Source organism: Eurosta solidaginis, chromosome 1 (genome assembly GCF_040869045.1).
Source record: "Eurosta solidaginis isolate ZX-2024a chromosome 1, ASM4086904v1, whole genome shotgun sequence".
NCBI lineage: Eukaryota > Metazoa > Arthropoda > Insecta > Diptera > Tephritidae > Eurosta > Eurosta solidaginis.
In genome coordinates this window covers 25,041,412-25,064,267 of record NC_090319.1, presented here as the reverse complement: position 1 = coordinate 25,064,267, position 22,856 = coordinate 25,041,412, and the positions used below count along the sequence as shown (strand labels likewise).

Sequence of the window (22,856 nt, the reverse complement as noted above, 5' to 3'; positions counted from 1 at the left end):
TTTAGTACAGAGTAAATATTGTGCCGCTGGGTGACTACGGTCTCGAGATGTGGGCCAAAACGTGGACCCGGATACACCTAGAATGTGTTTTTACATTATGGGTATCAAATTGAAGCTGTTGATGTATGCTTTAGTACAGAGTAAGTTTTACACCGCTGGGTGACTACGGTCTCGAGATATAGGCAAAAACATGGTCCCGAATACACCTTGAATGTGTTTTTATATTATGGGTATAAAATTGAAACTGTTGATGTGTGCTTTAGTACAGAGTAAGTTTCACAACGCTGGGTGACTAGGGTCTCGAGATATAGGCTAAAGCATGGACTCGGATACCCCTAGAATGTGTGTGTATTATGAATATCAAATGAAAGCTGTTGCTGAGAGCTCTAAAATTCATTGCGATAGTCGATTTGGTCGCATCAACCTGGCAAAACTGATAAATATGCATGCGAAGCCGAAATAAAGACAAGAATTAATAATACCCACATACCTATTCACATACGGCCTATTCGATTTGACAGAAATTTCGTATATAAATTTGCCTATATTAGTATTTACGATGCTTTTTCCGGGAAGTATACCAGAAACGGACTGGGACTGGGATTAGGACTAGGACTGGGACTGAGACTCGGAGTGGGACTGGAACAAATTACATACCACCCTCTGGGACTGGCAATAAGAGATGAAGAAGAAGGAGAAAAACTTGAGAGAAGAGAAAAGAGAGAAGGAGACTGAGAAAGAGATAGAATGAAACGAAGATGGAGATGAAGCGAAAAAGACGGAGGGAGGAGGGAATAAAATATTAGGAAAGAGTGTAGGGCAAAGATAGACGGAAAAGCTTATTAAAATGTATGTAGATAGGCCAAATTTAGAGCAGAACAACGTCTGCCGGGTCTGCTAGTATTAATATAAATATTGTTATACTCACATTATTATATTGTACACAGATCCAAATATCGATGTACTTTAAGAGACAATAGTCTCACTTGTACAAATTAAATAAATTGAATTGAATTGAATATCGTTTGGGGACCCTTCCGGCATCATTTTTTGATGGTTTGCCGGATCCATCAGGGTCATTTCGGGACCATTTTGGGATCATTTGGGGACCCTTCCGAGGTCATTTCTGGATCCATCCGTGATGCCATGGGAGTCATTTCGAGATTTTTTTGTTACTTTTCCGGGATAGTTTTGAGACCCTTCCGGGATCATTTCTGGATCCGTGCGGGATCCCATCGGGGTCATTTCCACACTATTTTGGGATACTTTTGGGACCCTTCCAGAATCATTTCTGTATGGTTTTCGCGAACCGTCGTGGATCCCCTCGGGGCCATTTCGGAACTGTTTCTGGACTACGTCGGGATAATTAAGGAACCCTTGCTGGATATTTTCTGGATGTTTTTTGAGATACGTCAGGACAAAGACCAAGGGTCCAAGCATACTGACTTGCGGAACGCCGGAAGTCGCAACGTAAGGATCGGATGATACACCATCAGTACAGACAATACACCATCTTTTAATTAAATATGATTTTAGCCACTGCAGAAAAATTGAGCGAAAACCAAGACAGGAAAGTTTATGAATAAGTGATACCTTATCTAAAGCTTTGGAGAAGTCAGAATAAGCACAATCTACCTGGTATCCAGATGCAAAAGCAGATATACAATACTCACTAAACTCCACTAGATTGGGACCGTCGAACGTCCCGCAACAAAACCATGCTACTTGGCACAAATTAGGCTCTTCACTGAAAAGTATAACTTGTCTTTTACAACACATTCAAATAACTTCGAAACAGTAGTGAGCTTTGATATAGGTCTGTAGTTATAGACATATCTCTTATTTTCAGATTGGTAGATAGGAGTTTTCGATGCAAGTTTCCAAGCATCAATAAGCTCCCCGCACTAAAGTTAATATGTCAACAGGATCTCAAGAGGCAAAACTAAGGCCGGACAACCTTTAATCAAGGCACTTGAGAGACCATCAGAATCTGTCTTGACCGATTGCTTTAATTTAGTAATAACACTTGAGATATCGTCACATGAAATTGACATTGAACCGAAATCCAGAGAAGAATTTAAATCAGAAAGAAGGGGCATCATCATAGAATGCAAAATTAACACTAAAAGAGTCCGCAAACAGGTTCAATACCGCACTAGGATTTTTAGCTACATTATATTGGTAAAAGACAAAAGCAGGAACCGAGGAGCATGTCGTTTTAGATTTAATAAAATTCCAAATTGTTTTAGGATGGGACTTAATGTTTATCTGAAAGCTAAGAATATAGTTTGTGTAAAGAAACTTATCCAGACAGTTAAACTCCTTTAGATACTGCTGATACTTCTCGTAAAAGGACAGACTCTTGGTCTGACTAAACTTTTTGTAGTATTTGTTTCGCAAATTCCTCAATTTTTTTAAACGCTTTGTTAAAGACTGGAACATGCCTTAAACATAGGTCAAAAAGCGTTGATATAAATATTTCATAGGAAACGCTAACATCTGAGGAGGAAAAAAGATCAGCCCAGTTAATTTCCGAGAAAACATGGTTAAGGATAGACATATCGCACCGTGCAAAATTAAAAGCGATATCATCATTTATAGAGGGTACACAAAACTAATAAAACTCAAGTTTAAGAACAATAGTAGTATGATGCATATCCGACGGAGCAAATGGTGCATGGCATTCGGATATGTTAAAATTAATATTATCACTGAGGAATATAAAATCTAATATTCTGTCAATTTTAGTGAAGTTATTGATTTGTAGTAAATTTAAGCTTAGCATGTTATCTAAAAAATAAGTCTCAAAGGCTTATTAAGAACTACAGACGAAATATTGTCAGCACGAGCTTTATAAAGATCTTCAGAATTATTCGGCGGAATATAAGATGCCATCACGAATAGAGAGCCGGAGTACGTAGAGCCACTAACATTAACACAGAGCTGGTCAAGTAGGGAATCGTTATTATCCAGCTGAACTAGGGAAGTATTACACTTGCGTTGAACTGCAATAAATACACCTCCACCTCGCGAACGCCCAGTTTTTCCTGCATCCCTGTCTTTACGGAAAACGACTAACAAATTGGGATCGAAGAATTAGCCATCAAAAAATCTGGAGTCAGCCAAGTTTCAACAATGACAAAGATATCCTCAGAGAGGATAGATAGAATAAGAGACGTCATTTCAATTTTTATTTGTAATGTACCTGATTGGCGGGTATTAGAAAATTGGCTTCTACACATTTTTATTTTTCGTTATACCCAGCTTTTCCGGAGGGGTAGGGATTGGTCTCATATAACCACTCACCTAATTTCAGTCGTCTAGCCTTAATACTTTCAGATATATTGACTACGAATAATTTCAGTTGTATGGGAGGTGCCACGCCCCCTTGTCGAACACTTTTTTTATATAGCCTACCATAGATTGACGCAGTCAGGGTATGTCATGGCAAAATTTCGTTCGATTCCATTCTGCGGTTTAGGCTGCAAGTCCAAACATACATACAGACATACATTCAGACATATATATAGTAGATGTACCTGATTGGCGGGTATTAGAAAATTGGCTTCTACACATTTTTAAGAAGTGTATATTAATATATATTGTGATTGTTGGAAAGAGGATGAATTGCTTAATTAATACAATTCTTTAAAACAATCAAAAATACCTCATGAAATTACCCCTCAAATGGGACATTACAAATAAATTTCGCAAAAAGTATGAAATGACGTCACTTATTCTATCTATCCTCTCTGGTTGATGCCAAATTCGAAGACGAAGTTGAAATTGAAGTCGAACACGAAGCAGCGCTAAAAATAAGTGCGCCATCATATATCGTCGTTACAATGCCAAAGTCACGAATGTGCCATTTTTGTTCAAACGAAATATTATATATATCAAATTTTGCAAAGCCAAAACGAATGTGCATTTTTTGAAAAAAGTGTCTTTAAATATAACATTTATTTACATTGCTATTATTACATTCAGGCCTGTTCTGAATTCCGACTCGGAATGAAAAGTAAAACGACATTGATTTCGACTCGGTTTATATTTGGTGTTCTCAATTCTGATTGTAAAAAATCGATTCGAAGTCGATTTCGAATCGTTTTCATTCCGATTCGGTAATCAGTTTAATCAGCTGTTTTTGTTTATCAGGCTGTTCTAAATTTCGATTCCGATCAATTTTTTCGGAATCGAAATGGATTGGTTTTCTCAATTTCGCGTATGTGTTTTGGTTTAAGTATCATAAAATTTTATTTTAATTAAAAAATGCCTGCAGATATGGTTTTTGGATGCGCAGACGCAAGAAGATGTGCTATTGTGCGTGCGAATCGTAAAAATGCGCTGGGTCGGAATTCAGAATAGGTCGACTTCATTTCGATCAGCATCGATTTGTTTGCCTAATAGATTTCTTGATAGAAGTTTTTAAAGAAAGATTTATTATGCCAATTTAACTCAAATTTAAACAAAAAAATACACACAACTCTTCCAAATAAAATGAAGAATTAAAAAAAAATGATTTGAAAGACAAATCTCGCAACATTTGTGTATAATCGGTCAATTAATTTTCATTCCGACTGCTCAGAGGCAATACTTTTCAAACCGATAATTTTTGGTTGGAATCGAAATTGAGAACACCAATCCATTTCGATTCCGAAAAAATTGATCGGAATCGGAATTCAGAACAGGCCTGATTGTTTTATTAAAATTATATAAGCATGAAATGTACACACCCAGTGATGATAAAAGTACCAAATAAAAAATAAAAAAGTATTTAAAAACGGAATACATACATACTTTCGAAAATACTTTGAAATCGAAGGCTGACATTTTTGAATTATTAAGCGCTGTACGCAGATCAAAACAAAAATTTTGCTTTTCACATTGCATGGCAATTTATACATAAATACCGCTATTATATAAATAAAACAAAATTTATGAAACTTTTTGATATCAAAAAGATACGAGGTCCTCAGTAGTGTAATTAGGCATCATATATGAATGCAGCTGTTTTCTTACCATTACTACAGAAACCTTTCCTCCCGATGAGAGCCACGGCTGCCGGATCAGCGCCAAACCAAGCGCTCCTCAAGGGTTAGCAGCAGTTCGCTCGATGTCACTTTACTGTGTTGGAAGTTTATCTGTAGGACTCGCAGCACCATTGCGCTGTTTGTCCCCCTCCAGCACCTTCGTCGTGACGTCGTCGTCCTCCCCATGCCCTTTTGGTTTAGAGTATTCGAAGCCCCCTTCAGCCTTTTGTAACTGTTGTGCAGGGTGTGCGACTCGCAGCACCATTTGGCTGCTGGTCCTCTTCTAATACCTTTGTGGTGCCGTCGGCTACCTCCACTTGTCCTTTTTCTCTTTGGCTTTTGAGGTCCTTTTCGACTTCGTCCAATTCTAGCGTGTAAGGATTTGTATCCTCGGACTTCTTTTCTTGAGTCGCATGTAAATTTCGCCTATACCAAAGAATATTTTGCCAAGCTGCGTATATTGTCCTCCGCCTGCTTGTTTATTTGGAAGATGTAGAACTGATCTTCCCCCGTAGGCCGAGATACAGTAAGTACCTCCCCATCCTTTGCCGGTATGTTCGTATTCTGATTCTGCAGAAGTCGAAGTGTATCCTCCGACGACATCACGCTACCATGCGTGGATACCCACACCTTAACTTTTGGTACCGTTGGAATTTGAGCTTTATCCACCACCACAAACCGCGCGTTCGTGCCTCACCTTTGGAGGTTTGGAACCACTTCTTCCAGCCATCGCAGGCTCGCGATGTTGTCGCACGCTGACATCTCACACCAGACTATTCCAGAGTACGCACGGAACAGTTATGAAGCATTAATGGCCGCTGTTGAGAGACGTTACGGAGGCGAGCATAGGAAACAGATATACCAAATTGAGTTGCAAAACTGCTACCAAAAAGCGAATGAGACTTTGCAGGAGTTGCGTCGGATGTCGAAAGGCTGACCCATTTAGCAAATGTGGACGCAACCGTGGAATACATCGAGAGGGTAAAAATCCAGACCTTTATAAATGGCATACGGGACGTGGAAACGAAGCGAGCTACATACGCAAATCCAAAGCCAACATTTTCTGAAACTGTATCCCATGCACTGACTCAGGAAACAGCGTCACTTTTGAGTAAGCCCGCATACAAAGCTCATCGCGTGGAAGTAGAAAAGCCAGATTGGGTAGACATAATTTTGGAAGCACTGACGGGATGACAACAAAAAAATGCCGGAGTTATGAAATGTTTCAAGTGCGGCAACCCAGCTCACATTCTACGTCATCGCAGCACCGGTCCTAATAGTTCCAACAATGTGGGTGGCCGCAAACGCAGAACTGAAGGAGATAAGCAAATCTCCAAGTTTACTCAATCGTTAAACTAAAGCGAGTCAGCGGCAAGGAGTGACAGCTATCTCCCGCAATTGAACGCCCCATAATCTCTATCTCGCAAATTGGAATAAGGTCCAGCAATCTTACCAACGGGAGACGTGGGGTTGGAAGGGAACGTTTACTGACTGTAGAAACGGGTGCATCTCATTCCATCTTTCAATCGGATTTAGACAACGAGAAGATAAGACCATTGCATGGAGCAAGATTGGTTACAGCCACTGGAGTAGACACCCAGGTTCTAGGAGAAGTAGCATGTGAAGTCGCAATTGGGAACGTCACGGTACTACAGAATTTTGTAGTGGCAGAGATTGTTGATGCAATCATAATTGGAGTGGACTTCTTAATCGACCAAGGCATCAAGATAGACATGCAAAGCAAGACGATGCGATATAAGAACATGGATGTGCCACTTAATTTTGGCTACGAAAAAGGCTACAGCAGTCAACAAGTGCTGGTGGAGGAGAATCAGTAAATACCACCAAAAACGGAGGGGGTCATCTGGGCAAAGATTGATGGAGATTGTGGAACAAACAAATAGTGGGCTGTCGAGGCAGCAAACAAATCAACAACGAAAATACTTGTAGGAAAAACCCTGGGTACAACTAAACAAGATGGACGAATTCCGGTACGAGTACTCAATGAGTTCAAGTCACCATTCAAACTGATACTATATTGGGAAGATGCCAAGAGGCTGATGTAATTATTAACTGTGAGTAGATCCAGCAAAATGTTTCAACAAGCAACATTGATCTTTCAAATGACATCACGGCATTGACGGGGGGTATAGAGGAAGACTATCAGAATAAGGCAAATCAACTGCTCCTAAAGTACGCAAATATATTTGACCAAGATGGCTCCAATCCAGGCCGCACCAATGTTGTGAAACATCAAATTGGGACTGGAGATGCGAGGCCGAGCCGTCAAGCTCCTCGTAGTCTTTCACTGGCGAAGGGGAAAGTTGTGAGTCAAATCATACAAGAAATAAGCGACAGCTAGTCCATTGAGCCAACGGTGGTACTTGTGAAGAAGAAGGATGGAAAAATGAGGTTTTGCGTGGACTACCGGAAGTTGAATGACGTTACGAAAAAGGATAGCTACCCATTGTCAAGAATTGACGACACTCTGGACTCGCTCTCTGGTACGAAATGGTTTTCCACACTGGACTTGAAATGCGACTACTGGCAAGTGGAAGTGAAGGAGGAAGACAAAGAGAAAACAGCCTTCAGTGTCGGTGCTAGTCTTTGGAAATTTACAGTCCTTTGGACTATGTAATGCACCAGCTACTTTTTAAAGATTTATGGATCAGGTGTAATGTATCCAAAGTGACTGCATACATATCTACACACATAACATACGCGGTGTCTAAGTTGTTTAGTCTGTAACTAAGAATTTGCAGACACCGCGTATTCCTCTACTCCAACATTTTCACACGCTTTCAGCAAGTGCATTGAAGCAACTTATGAATGTGTGTACGAATGTGTATGCATACGCTTGGCTACATGACTTTTGTTATTTTGTTAGACTTAGTAAGAATGTAAGAATTAAGAGTAAATATGTATATGTTTATGTAGTAACTAAGTAGCGCATAAGAATTATGTGTAAATACGATGAAGTTTTTATTAATAACGAAGATTCGGTATTCGGCACTCAAGGGCGCCACCTCCTTAAATAATCTTGTTTAAATATTTAGGGGTATGGTGCCTCCACCCAAATAAATAATTTAATATATTTTACACAGGTACTGAAAGGACTACATTGGAAAACATGCTTAGTGTACTTAGACGACACTATCGAATAGGGAAAGAACTTTAAAGAACATCTTAAGAACTGAGAGGAAGTTTTCCAGACAATGCCTGGCGCTGGTCTGAAACTAAGTGCCAAAAAGTGTTCGCTGTTTAAAAAGGAAGTAAGTTATTTGGTTCACAAGGTAACGACAGAGGGCATCTACACTGCGAACGAAAAGATAGAGGCTGTAAAGGATTGGCCAAGGCAACATAACCTGCTTGAATTGAGAAGTTTCCTTTGGCTGTGCACATATTACCGCCAATTTGTAGCAAAATTTGCAAGCGTAGCCCATAGCCTCCATGAGCTTACAAGAAAAGATAAAGCTTCTGAATGGAAGAAGGAGCAAGAAGTGGCCCTCCAAACATTGAAAGAGCGTTTGTGCACTGCCCCAATGTTGGCATATCCGATTGCAGGAGCAACATTTATTCTAGATACAGATGCCAGTGAATATGCTATAGCAGGACAGGAGATTTCAGCCGACGAACTGGAAAACCAGAGAAGAACTATTGCGTTACACGCAGAGAGTTGCTGGCATTGGTAGAGTGCATTAAACATTTTCACAAGTACCTCTACGGGCAGCGATTCCGCATCAGGACAGATCGCGTTGAAATGGCTCCTACAGTTCCGTTATTCAGAAGGTCAATTGGCACGGTGGATCGGGCGACTACAAAGCTATGACTTTTACATTGAGCATCGGAAAGGTAGTACCCATGGGAATGCCGATGCAATGTCACGAAGACCATGTAATTTGGAATGCAAACACTGTTCGAAAGCTGAGGCTAAGGAAAACATCATAGATATCCGGCTTATGACTATAATGTGTTCGGATGAAGGGGCCATGGAACAACTAAGGAAGTGTCAGCAAGAAGATACAGATCGGTCACATGTTATGCGAGGGCTTGAAAGAAACGAAAACCAAATAAAGAGATGTCAGCAGAGAGTCCTATTGCGAAGTCATATTGGAACAGTTTGGATAAAGGATGGTCAACGTAAGAGGAAACTAGTAGTTGTCCCCAGGAAAAGGATTCCTGACGTTCTCAACGAGCTACATAATGGCCCAAGTGGAGGTCATCTGGGGATCACGAAGACGCTTGAGAAAATTAAGCAGATATTCTATTGGGTTGTTGCCGTCAGTCGGTCATGGAGTGGTTTGCCAACTGCGAGGTTTGCAGCAGAGCGAAGGGGCCCGAATCCCCAAGTCGTGGCCAGATGAAGCAATATAACTCAGGTGCACCATTTGAAAGGATCGCTATGGATATCGCAGTTCCATTTCCTACTAGCAACCGCGGAAACAAATATGTACTGGTGGTTATGGATTACTTTAGCAAATGGCCAGAGGTATACCCAATCCCAAATCAAGAAGCTGAAACAGTATCAGAAGTGTTTGCAAACAATTGGGATGGAGGTGTACCAATGGAGTTATATTGTGACCAAGGCAGGAATTTTGAAGCAGCTGTGTTCCAAGAAAGGTATAAGACATTGAGCATTCGAAAAACACGGATACAGTTGTATTGCATCCTCAGTCCGTTGGTATGGTGGAACGATACAATAGAACCTTGGACGAGCGCTTGAGGAAAGTAGTGGACAAGTTCCATAAAGAGTGGGATACATACATATCATTATTCTTGATCGCTTACCTATCGGCAGTGCATGAAACAATGGGCCGCAATTTTTGGCAATGACCTTCGACTGTCAGCTGATTTGATGTTTGGGATAAATGCCGATTCGGAGAGAAATACCAAGAAATCCACTGGCGTCTTGGAGGAAGAGATGAAGGAAATACACGATGTTGTAAGGCAACGAACCAAGATTATGAGTGACAAGATGAAAGCATGATAAAGCAATTAATTCAGAAGGCTTTCGGGAAGGAGATTTGGTGCTGTTATACAACCCACAACGAAAAAATGGTTTGTCTCCGAAATTACAGTGTAAGTGGGAAGGCCCATACAAAGTTGTAAAACGAATCAACGATGTAGTTTGCATCATACAAACCATTGGCTAACCACGAAAGAAAATGAAAGTGGTTCATTTGGAGAGGCTGGCAGTGTTTAGATCGGGACGAGCCGACTTAGGTGGAGGGCAGTGTGGCGAATTTTAGCATAACTAGACTGTTAGTAAATAAAGGCACAACAACAATAAAGCAAGCTGCCACTCTTGTGTACACGAAAACATCAATTTAATCCATTTACACGTGTACATAAAGGCGACGAAGAGATATTCCACACACACAGATGTAGTCATCGCCGAAGTAGTTACTCATACATACACACGCATACGACCAGTAGAAAAGCATTAACTACAAATATACATGTGCATATATAGCTGGTAACCAAGCAGGAGATACAACAGTTGCAAAGGTGAAACGTCTAGACCTTTGGAGAAATATGCGGAAGAGACAATAGATAGAATAAAAGCAGCGCAAGCTGACGAACGAGTAATCAGTTTGAGTTAAACACGCTTTTGTTAAGTACTTGATATTGAAGTATAATTGTACTATTCCCCAAGTAATCTAAAGAAAGGCCACTTTGAAATACTGAAAATTGCAGTGAATTTTTCTACAGTTTAGCGATTCGAACGTTAGCAGAAAGTTTGAAATAAGCGGAATTTCCCCGAAATTCGTTCCAATATAAAGAAAAGTGTAGTCATTTGGGTTGAAAAAAATTTTTTTCAAAATTAAATTTTATAGTCCAATTGTTTTTCTTGTTTCGTTCTCGATAAATTGCATTAAAGATGGCGAACGCCGAAACCGGTTTGTCTCCGGACCAAACTTGACGAGGAATGGCGGGAAATCGTTCCAATTCAAGTAATTGCTGTATATTGGAACAATTTTCCATCATTCCTTGTCAAATTTGATTTGAAAACGAACCGGGTTCGGTGTTGTGCCATCTTCAGTGCTATTTTTTGAGAACGAAAAGGGAAACTAATATTTTACCTATGCACTTGGTATTTGAGAAAAGTTTCTTTTGACAAAAGTCTTCACTTTTGCACCCTATCGAAAAATCAACAACATAAAAGACAACATAACTTTCAACTAAAACCAAAAGATTTGACTGCAATTAAAAATACTTACCATAGATTACTTATTTTGAATTCTTCTGCTCTATACGCCGTTTCATGTGGCCTTGTATATAAATACGTGAAATTCATTCTTCGGCAGCGGAAATCCCAAGATTCGTCGAGGGTCATTCCACGTTGCATATACCAGATACCTTCGAACTGTAAATAATTAAAGCATAACGTTGCTGCGCTCACAAAAACAGTTATGTGTTTTTCAGTAACTTTTCAGGAGATCAAAAAAACTTATTTCTGGTGTCCATTTGCAAAATTTTGCAAATGTCGTATTTTGAAATATTTTATGGAAAGTACGTTATTGATGTGTGAAGGAAAAAATCATTATTTTTAACCCATTACGACGTGATAAATATTTGCGCCGTTTTATAGCACATAGCTGCTTTCAAACATGATTCAAATTTGCTTTCGGCGGTAGGGAAATGCATGCAATTTTTGCCGTTATCTAATCTAATCTAATCTAATATATCTAATATCTAATATCTAATATATATTATAAATGGGAAAGTTTGGATGTTAAGATGTTTGGATGTTTGGATGTTTAGATGTTTGGATGTTTGGATGTTTGGATGTTTGTCCAGACGTTTGTCTTTGTGACTCAATAACGCAAGAACGGCTGGACCGATTTGGATGAAATTTTGCACACATATAGCCAATAGTCTAGAAGGATCTACTAGCTATATATTTTTCAAAAGGGGCGTGGTCCCCGCCCCTAGGAACAGTTATAATTTAATTATTATATTTTTTCGTCTTTGCGACTGAATTACGCCAGAATGGCTACACGGATTTTGATGAAATTTGGGACACAGACAGTAGTCTACTAGCGAAATTTTTTTCGAACATGGAAAGAGGGGTGGGGGTCCCACGACCCTTCGAGAAATTATTTTTCATAATTTTTACACATTATAACTTTACGTATACTGGCCTTCACCAATATCACAGACTCAAGGGGTCAAATAAGTCGAGGGCTTACAGAGTAAGCAGTGACACCCTCCGCCCGCCCCCCTTTATCACCCCCCTCGGGTGTAAAATCCATAAATTGTTATAACTCAATCTAAATTTTCTCCTAAATCAATAGTTTTTGGTATCTGGTACATACAGAACGAGATCTAGACAATTTTGGAGGAACGATCAGTGGTCCTCTCCTCTACTCCCGCCATCCGCCCTCCATCAATTGTTTTTATTAGCACGCTTTTATTAGCTTTACCTGTATGTTTTTCGGGATCACTTTGGGACTCTTCCGGGATCATTTGTGGATGGTTTTCGGGATCCTTCGGGATCCCATCGAGGTCCTTTCGGGGCTTTTTCGGGACAATTTCGGGATCATTTTGTGAACCTTCCGGGATCATATCTGTATAGTTTACGGGATCCGTCCGGGATTCCGTCGGGGTTATTTTGGAACATTTTCGGGACTATTCCGGAATCATTTCGGGACTATTTCGCGATCATTTGGGGACCCTTCCGGCATCATTTCTGGATGGTTTTCGGGATCAGTGCGGGATCTCGTCGGGGTCATATGGGGACTTTTTCGGGATCATTTGAGGGCTCTTCCGGCATCATTTCTGGATGGTTTTCGGGATCCGTCCGGGATATCGTCGGGGTCATTTGGGGACTTTTTCGGGATCATTTGGGGGCTCTTCCGGCATCATTTCTGGATGGTTTTCGGGATCCGTCCGGGATCTCGTCGGGGTCATTTGGGGACTTTTTCGGGATCATTTTGGGGCTCATCCGGCATCATTTCTGGCTGGTTTTCGGGATCCGTCCGGGATCCCGTCGAGGTCATTTCGGGACTTTTTCGCGACTAATACGGGATCATTTGGGAACCCTTTCGGCATCATTTCTGGATGGTTTTCGGGATCCGTCCGGCATCCCGTCGGGGCCATTTCGGGACTTTTTCGCGACTAATACGGGATCATTCGGGAACCCTTTCGGCATCATTTCTGGATGGTTTTCGGGATCCCTCCGTGATCCCATTAGGGTAATTTCGGGACTATTAGGGGATCATTTGGGAACCTTTCCGGCATCATTTCTGGATAATTTTCGGGATCCGTCCGGGATGCCGACGAGGTCATTTCGGGACTATTTCGGGATCATTTGGGATACCTACCGGCATCATTTCTGGATGGTTTTTGGGATTCGTCCGGGATCCCGTCGTGGTCCTTTCGGGACTTTTCTTCGACTAATACGGGATCATTTGCGGACCCTTTCGGCATCATTTCTGGATAGTTGTCGGGATCCCGTCACGGTCATTTCGGGACTATTAGGGGATCATTTGAGGACCTTTCCGGCATCATTTCTGTATTGTTTTCGGAATCCTTTCGGGATCCCGTCAGGGTCATTTTGGGACTTTTTTGGGGCTAATACGGGATCATTTGGGGATCCTCTAGGGGTCGTTTCGTGACTTTTTCTGTTTTATTTCGGGATCATTTGGGGACCCTTCCGGCATAATTTCTTGATGGTTTGCCGGATCCGTCAGGGTCATTTCGGGACCATTTTGGGATCATTTGGGGACCCTTCCGAGATCATTTCTGGATCCGTCCGGGATGCCGTAGGAGCCATTTCGGGATTTTTTTTTACTTTTCCGGGATAGTTTTTGGACCCTTCCGGGATCATTTCTGGATCTGTGCGGGATCCCATCTGGGTCATTTCCGGACTATTTCGGGATCATTTTGGGATCCTTCCGGAATCATTTCTGTATGGTTTTCGCGATCCGTCGTTGATTCCCTCGGAGCCATTTCGGAACCTTTTCTGGAGTATGTCGGGGTCATTTGGGGACTTTTTCGGGATCATTTGGGGCTCTTCCGGTATCATTTCTGGATGGTTTTCGGGATCCGTGCGGGATCTCGTCGGGGTCATTTGGGGACTTTTTCGGGATCATTTGGGGGCTCTTCCGGCATCATTTCTGGATGGTTTTCGGGATCCGTCCGGGATATCGTCGGGGTCATTTGGGGACTTTTTCGGGATCATTTGGGGGCTCTTCCGGCATCATTTCTGGATGGTTTTCGGGATCCGTCCGGGATCCCATCAGGGTAATTGCGGGACTATTAGGGGATCATTTGTGGACCTTTCCGGCATCATTTCTGGATAATTTTCGGTATCCGTCCGGCATGCCGACGAGGTCATTTCGGGATTATTTCGGGATCATTTGGGATACCTACCGGCATCATTTCTGGATGGTTTTTGGGATTCGTCCGGGATCCCGTCGGGGTAATTTCGGTACTTTTTCTCGACTAATACGGGATCATTTGCGGACCCTTTCGGCATAATTTCTGGATAGTTGTCGGGATCCGTTCGGGATCCCGTCACGGTCATTTCGGAACTATTAGGGGATCATTTGAGGACCTTTCCGGCATCACTTCTGGATGGTTTTCGGTATCCGTTCAGATTCCCGTCGGAATAATTGCGGGACTTTTTCGGGATCATTGGGGTCCCTTCCAAAATCATTTCTGGATGGTTTTTGGGATTCGTCCGGCATCCCGTCGGGGTAATTTCGGGACTTTTTCTCGACTAATACGGGATCATTTGCGGGCCCCTTCGGTATCATTTCTGGATAGTTGTCGGGATCCGTTCGGGATCCCGTCAGGGTCTTTTCGGAACTATTGGGAGATCATTTGAGGACCTTTCCGGCATCATTTCTGGTTAGTTTTCGGGATCCTTTCCGGGTCCCATCAGGTTCATTTCGGGACTTTTTCGGCATCATTTAAGATTGGTTTTCAGGATTCGTCCGGTATCCGTCAGGGTAATTTCTGGACTTTTCCCAGACTATTTCGGGATAATTTTGGGACCCTCCCAAGATCATTTCTGGATGGATTTCGGGATCTGTCCGGGATGCCGTCAGGGTCATTTTGGGACTATTAGGTGATCATTTGAGGACCTTTTCGGCATCACTTCTGGATGGTTTTCGGTATCCGCTCAGGATCCCGTCGGAATTATTGCGGGAGTTTTTCGGGATCATTTGGTGTCCCTTCCGGCATCATTTCTGGCTGGTTTTTGAGATTCGTCCGGCATCCCGTCGGGTTCATTTCGGGACTTTTTCTCGACTAATACGGGATCATTTGCGGGCCCTTTCGGCATCATTTCTAGATAGTTGTCGGGATCCGTTCGGGATCCCGTCAGGGTCTTTTCGGAACTATTAGGTGATCATTTGAGGACATTTCCGGCATCATTTCTGGATAGTTTTCGGGATCCTTTCGGGGTCCAGTCAGGGTCATTTCGGGACTTTTTCGGGATCATTTAGAGATGGCTTTCAGGATTCGTCCGGGAACCCGTCAGGGTAATTTCTGAACTTTTCCGAGACTATTTCGGGATAATTTTGGGACCTTCCCAAAATCATTTCTGGATGGATTTTGGGATCAGTCCGGGATGCCGTCAGGGTCATTTTGGTATTAGGTGATCATTTGAGGACCTTTCCGGCATCACTTCTGGATGGTTATCGGTATCCGATCAGGATCCCCTCGGAATCATTGCGGGATTTTTTCGGGATCATTTGGCGTCCCCCCCAAGATCATTTCTGGATGGATTTCGGGATCTGTCAGGGATCCCGTCAGGGTCATTTAGGGGTGCGTTCGAGATCCCGTCAGGGTCATTTCGGGACTTCTTCGGGAATATATCGGGATCATTTCTGGATGGTTTATGGGATCCGTCCATGACCCCTTAAGGGTCATTTCGGGACTATTAGGTGATCATTTGAGGACCTTTCCGGCGTCACTTCTGGATGATTTTCGGTATCCGTTCGGGATCCCGTCGGAATCAATGCGGGACTTTTACGGAATCATATGGGATTCCTTCCGGCATCATTTCTGGATGGTTTTCGGGATTTGTCCGGGATCCCGTCGGGGTTATTTCGGGACCTTTTCGGGGCTAATACGGAATCATTTGGGGATCCTCTAGGGGTCGTTTCGTGACTTTTTCTGTATTATTTCGGGATCATTTTGGGACCCTTTCGGCATAATTTCTTGATGGTTTGCCGGATCCATCAGGGTCATTTCGGGACCATTTTGGGATCATTTGGGGACCCTTCCGAGATCATTTCTGGATCCGTCCGGGATGCCGTAGGAGCCATTTCGGGATTTTTTGTTACTTTTCCGGGATAGTTTTTGCACCCTTCCGGGATCATTTCTGGATCTGTGCGGGATCCCATCTGGGTCAATTCCGGACTATTTCGGGATCATTTTGGAATCCTTCCGGAATCATTTCTGTATGGTTTTCGCGATCCATCGTGGATCCCCTCGGAGCCATTTCGGAACTTTTTCTGGAGTTAGTCGGGATAATTTAGGGACCCTTCCTGGATATTTTCTGGATGGTTTCTGAGATCCGTCCGGGAGCCCGTCAGGGTAATTTCGGAACTTTTTCGGGACTATTTCGGGATCAATTTGGTACCCTTCAGGCATCATTTCTGTGTGGTTATCTGGATAAGTCTAGAATCGTGTCGTTGTCATTTCGGGTTTTTTTGGGACTACTTCGGGAACTTTTGGAAACACTTCCGGGGCGTTTCTGGATGGTTTTCGGGATCCGTCCGCGATAGCGTCGGGGTCATTTCGTGGCTTTTTCTGGATAATTTCGTTATCATTTTGGGATCCTATCAGGTTATCAGCTCATAAAGTTCTTTTTTTTACTCAATTACAAAAATAAAATGCATTAGACAGAAAAAAATTTTTAAACAGATAACTTTATAAGCAGGCTAACGTGAATAGCCCACATATTTCATTTTCTCCTTGCGGACGGGGCCGCGGGTAAAGGCTAGTATATTATAAATGGGAAAGTTTGGATGTTAAGATGTTTGGATGTTTGGATGTTTGTCCAGACGTTTGTCTTTGTGACTCAATAACGCAAGAACGGCTGGACCGATTTGAATGAAATTTTGCACAAATATAGCCAATAGTCTAGAAGGATCTACTAGCTATATATTTTTCAAAAGGGGCGTGGCCCCGCCCCCTAGGAACAGTTATAATTTAATTATTATATTTTTTCGTCTTTGCGACTTAATCACGCCAGAATGGCTACACGGATTTTGATGAAATTTGGGACACAGACAGTAGTCTACTAGCGAAATTTTTTTCGAACATGGAAAGAGGGGTGGGGGTCCCACGACCCTTTCGAGCAATTACTTTTTAATAATTTTTACACATTATAACTTTACGTATACTGGCCTTCACCAATATCACAGACTCAAGGGGTCAAATAAGTCGAGGGCTTACAAAGTAAGCAGTGAAACACTCCGCCGCCCCTCCCCCTTTATCACCCCCTCTGGTGTAAAATCTATAAATTGGTATAACTCAATATAAATTTTCTCCTACTTCAATAGTTTTTGGTATCTAGCACATACAGATCGAGATCTAGACAATTTTGGAGGAACGATCAGTAGTCCTCTCCTTCTACACCCGCCATCCGCCCTCCATCAATTGTTTTTATTAGCACGCTTTTATTAGCTTTACCTGTATGTTTCTATGTAACTTTTCATTCGCTCCAATGCGACTGCTGCCTTATTAACATGGTTTTATAATTAGCTTCACCTTATTTGTAATCCCGTAAGGGTCATATCGAGGCCCTTCCGGGATCATTTCTGGATGGTTTTCGGGATCCTTCCGGGATCCCGCCGGGGTAATTTCGGGACTTTTTCGGGATCATTTTGGGACCCTTCCGGGATCATTTCTGTATAGTTTTCGGGATCCGTCAGGGATCCCGTCGGGGTTATTTTGAGACATTTTCGGGACTATTCCCGAATCATTTCGGGACTATTTCGCGATCATTTGGGGACCCTTCCGGCATCATTTCTGGATGGTTTTCGGGATCCGTCCGGGATCCCGTCGGGGTACTTTCGGGATCATTTGCGTACCTTCGAGAGATAAATTCTTGATGGTTTCCGGGATCATTACGGGACTTTTTCGGGGTTATTTGGAGTCCCTTTAGGCATCATTTCTGGATGGCCTTCGGGATTCGTCCGGCATCCCGTCGGGGTCATTTCGGGACTTTTTCGCGACTAATACGGGATCATTTGGGGACCCTTTCGGCATCATTTCTGGATTGTTTTCGGGATCCGTCCGGGATCTCGTCAGGGTAATTTGGGGACTTTATGGGGATCATTTGGGGGTTCTTCCGGCATCATTTCTGGATGGTTTTTGGGATCCGTCCGGGATCTCGTCGGGGTCATTTGGTGACTTTTTCGGGATCATTTGGGGGCTCTTCCGGCATCATTTCTGGATGGTTTTCGGAATCCGTCCGGGATCCCGTCGGGGTAATTTCGGGACTTTTTCGCGACTAATACGGGATCATTTGGGAACCTTTTCGGCATAAATTCTCTATGGTTTTCGGGATCCGTCCGGGATCCCGTCGGGGTCATTTCGGGACTTTTTCGCGACTAATACGGGATCATTTGGGAACCCTTTCGGCATCATTTCTGGTTGGTTTTCGGAATCCGTCCGGGATCCCGTCGGGGTCATTTCGGGACTTTTTCGCGACTAATACGGGATCATTTGGGAACCCTTTCGGCATCATTTCTGGATGGTTGTCGGGATCCGTCCGGGATCCCATAAGGGTAATTTCGGGCCTATAAGGGATCATTTGGGGACCTTTCCGGCATCATTTCTGGATAATTTTCGGGATCCGTCCGGGATGCCGACGAGGTCATTTCGGGACTATTTCGGGATCATTTGGGATACCTACCGGCATCATTTCTGGATGGTTATTGGGATTCGCCCGGGATCCCGTCAGGGTCATTTCGGGACTTTTTCTCGACTAATACGGGATAATTTGCGGACCCTTTCGGCATCATTTCTAGATAGTTGTCGGGATCCGTTCGGGATCTCGTCAGGGTCTTTTCGGAACTATTAGGAGATCATTCGAGGGCCTTTCCGGCATCATTTCTGGATAGTTTTCGGGATCCTTTCGGGGTCCCGTCAGGGTCATTTCGGGACTTTTTCGTGATCATTTAAGGGTGGTTTTCAGGATTCGTCCGGGAAACCGTCAGGGTAATTTCCGGACTTTTCCGAGACTATTTCGGGATCATTTTGGGACCTTCCCAAGATCATTTCTGGATGGATTTCGGGATCAGTCCGGGATGCCGTCAGGGTCATTTTAGGACTATTAGGTGATCATTTGAGGACTTTTCCGGCATCACTTCTGGATGGTTTTCGGTATCCGTTCAGGATCCCGTCAGAATCATTGCGGGACTTTTTCGGAATCATTTGGGGTCCCTCCCAAGATCATTTCTGGATGGATTTCGGCATCTGTTCAGGATCCCGTCAGGGTCATTTAGGGATGCGTTCGAGATCCCGTTAGGGTCATTTCCGGACTTCTTCGGGACTATATCGGGATCATTTCTGGATGGTTTACGGGATCCGTCTAGGATCCCTTAAGGGTCATTTCGGGACTATTAGGTGATCATTTGAGGACTTTTCCGGCATCACTTCTGGATGATTTTCGGTATCCGTTCAGGATCCCGTCGGAATCATTGCGGGACTTTTTCGGAATCATTTGGGATCCTTCCGGCATCATTTTTGGATGGTTTTCGGGGTTTGTCCGGGATCCCGTTGGGGTTATTTCGGGACCTATTCTGGGCTAATACGGGATCATTTGGGGATCCTATAGGGGTCGTTTCGTGACTTTTTCTGTATTATTTCGGGATCATTTGGGGACCCTTCCGGCATAATTTCTTGATGGTTTGCCGAATCGATCAGGGTCATATCGGAACCATTTTGGGATCATTTGGGGACCCTTCCGAGACCATTTCTGGATCCGTCCGGAATGCCGTAGGAGCTATTTCGGGATTTTTTGTTAATTATTCGGAATAGTTTTTGGACCCTTCCGGGATCATTTCCGGATCTGTGCTGGATCCCATCTGGGTCATTTCCGGACTATTTCCGGATCATTTTGGGATCCTTCCGGAATCATTTTTGTATGGTTTTCGCGATCCGTCGTGGAGCAATTTCGGAACTTTCTATGGAGTATGTCGGGGTCATCTGAGGACTTTTTCGGGATCATTTGGGGGCTCTTCCGGCATAATTTCTGGATGGTTTTCGGGATCTGTCCGGGATCCTGGGTCATTCCGGGACTTTTTCTCGACTAATACGGGATCATTTGGGGACCCTTTTGGCATCATTTCAGGATAGTTTTCGGGATCCGAACGGGGTCATTTCGGGACTATTTCGGGATCATTTGGGGTACCTACCGGCATCATTTCTGGATGGTTTTCGGTATCCGTCCGGAATCTCGTCGGGGTCATTTGGGGACCTTTTCGGGATCATTTGGGGCTCTTCCGGCATCATTTCTGGATGGTTTTCGGGATCCGTCCGGGATCCCGTCGGGGTCATTTCGGGACTTTTTCGCGACTAATACGGGATCATTTGGGAACCCTTTCGGCATCATTTCCGGATGGTTTTCGGGATCCGTCCAGGATCCCATCAGGGTAATTGCGGGACTATTAGGGGATCATTTGGGGACCTTTCCGGCATCATTTCTGGATAATTTTCGGGATCCGTCCGGGATGCCGACGAGGACATTTCGGGACTATTTCGGGATCATTTGGGATACCTACCGGCAGCATTTCTGGATGGTTTTCGGGATCCGTCCGGGATCCTGTCGCGGTCATTCCGGGACTTTTTCTCGACTAATACGGGATCATTTGGGGACCCTTTTGGCATCATTTCAGGATAGTTTTCGGGATCCGGACGGGGTCATTTCGGGACTATTTCGGGATCATTTGGGGTACCTACCGGCATCATTTCTGGATGGTTTTCGGTATCCGTCCGGGATCTCGTCGGGGTCATTTGGGGACCTTTTCGGGATCATTTGGGGCTCTTCCGGCATCATTTCTGGATGGTTTTCGGGATCCGTCCGGGATCCCGTCGGGGTCATTTCGGGACTTTTTCGCGACTAATACGGGATCATTTGGGAACCCTTTCGGCATCCTTTCCGGATGGTTTTCGGGATCCGTCCAGGACCCCATCAGGGTAATTGCGGGACTATTAGGGGATCATTTGGGGACCTTTCCGGCATCATTTCTGGATAATTTTCGGGATCCGTCCGGGATGCCGACGAGGACATTTCGGGACTATTTCGGGATCATTTGGGATACCTACCGGCATCATTTCTGGATGGTTTTTGGGATTCGTCCGGGATCCCGTCGGGGTCATTTCGGGAATTTTTCTCGACTAATACGGGATCATTTGGGGACCTTTTTGGCATCATTTTTGGATGGTTTTCGGGATCCGTCCGGGATCCCGTCAGGGTCATTTCGGCACTATTTGGGGATCATTTGGGAACCTTTCCGGCGTCATTTCTGGATAGTTTCCCGGATCCGTCGGGGATCCCTTCAGGGTTATTTCGGGACTATTAAGGGATCATTTGAGGACCTTTCCGGCATCATTTCTGGATAATTTTCGGGATTAGTCCGGGATCCCGTCGGGGTCATTTCGAGACTATTTCGGGATCATTTGGTGGTCCTTTCGGCATCATTTCTGGATGGTTTTCGGGATCCGTAAGGGACCTCGTCGGGGTCATTTCGAGACTTTTTCTCGACTAATACGGGATCATTCGAGGACCTTTCCGGCATCAGTTTTGAATAGTTTCGGGGATCCCGACGGGGTCATTTCGGAACTATTTCGGGATCATTTGGGGTACCTACCGACATCATTTCTGGATGGTTTTCGGGATCCGTACGGGATCCCGTCAGGGTCATTTCAGGACTCTTTCGGGATCATTTGGGTCCCTTCCGGCATCATTTCTGCTTGGTTTTCGGGATCCGTAAGGGATCCCGCCGGGATCATTTCGGGATCATTTGGTGTACCTTTCGGCATCATTTCTGGATGGTTTTCGGGATCCGTCCGGAATCCGGTAGGGGTTATTCCAGGACTTTTTCGGAATCATTTTGGGTACCTTCCTTCATCATTTCTAGATAGTTTTGGGGATCCGTCCGAGATCCCGTCGGGGTCAGTACGGTACTTTTTCGGGATCATTTAAGCATGGTTTTCAGGATTCGTCCGGGATCCCGTCAGGGTAATTTGTGGACTTTTCCGAAACTATTTCGGAATCATTTTGGGCCAAAATGATTCCTGGATGGATTTCGGGATCTGTCCGGGATCCCGGCGGGGTCAGTTAGGGGGCCGTTTAAGATCCCGTCAGGGACATTTCGGGACTTCCTCGGGACTATTTTGGGATTATTTCTGGATGGTTTTCGGGATCCGTCCGGAATTCCGTCGGGGTTATTTCACGACTTTTTCGGAATCATTTTGGGTACCTTCTTTCATTATTTCTAGATAGTTTTGGGGATCCGTCCGGGATCCCGTCGGGGTCATTTAGGGACTTTTTCGGGGACAATACGGGATCATTTTTGGACCCTTCCGGCATCACTTCTGGATGGATTTCGGGATCTGTACGGGAACCCATCAGGGTAAGTTCGGGACTTTTTAGGGACTATTTCGGGATCATTTGGGGACCACTTAGGGGTCATTCCATGACTTTACCTGTATTATTTCGGGATCATTTGAAGACCCTTCCGGCATCAATTCTTGATCGTTTGCCGGATCAGGGTCATTTCGGGACCATGTTGGGATCATTTCTGGATCCGTCCAGGATGCCGTAAGATTCATTTTGAGTTTTTTTTTATACTT

General features: G+C 43.8%; 1 protein-coding gene across 1 annotated transcript in view; it reads right to left on the bottom strand.

Moving 5' to 3' along the window:
- Positions 1 to 22,856, bottom strand: part of LOC137250429 (uncharacterized) — a 101,357-nt gene that overhangs the window by 36,562 nt on the left and 41,939 nt on the right. The window contains exon 3 of the mRNA XM_067783226.1: positions 11,252 to 11,397. Within this exon, the coding sequence (XP_067639327.1) occupies positions 11,252 to 11,397 (146 nt within the window). The remainder of the gene's footprint in view (positions 1 to 11,251; positions 11,398 to 22,856) is intronic.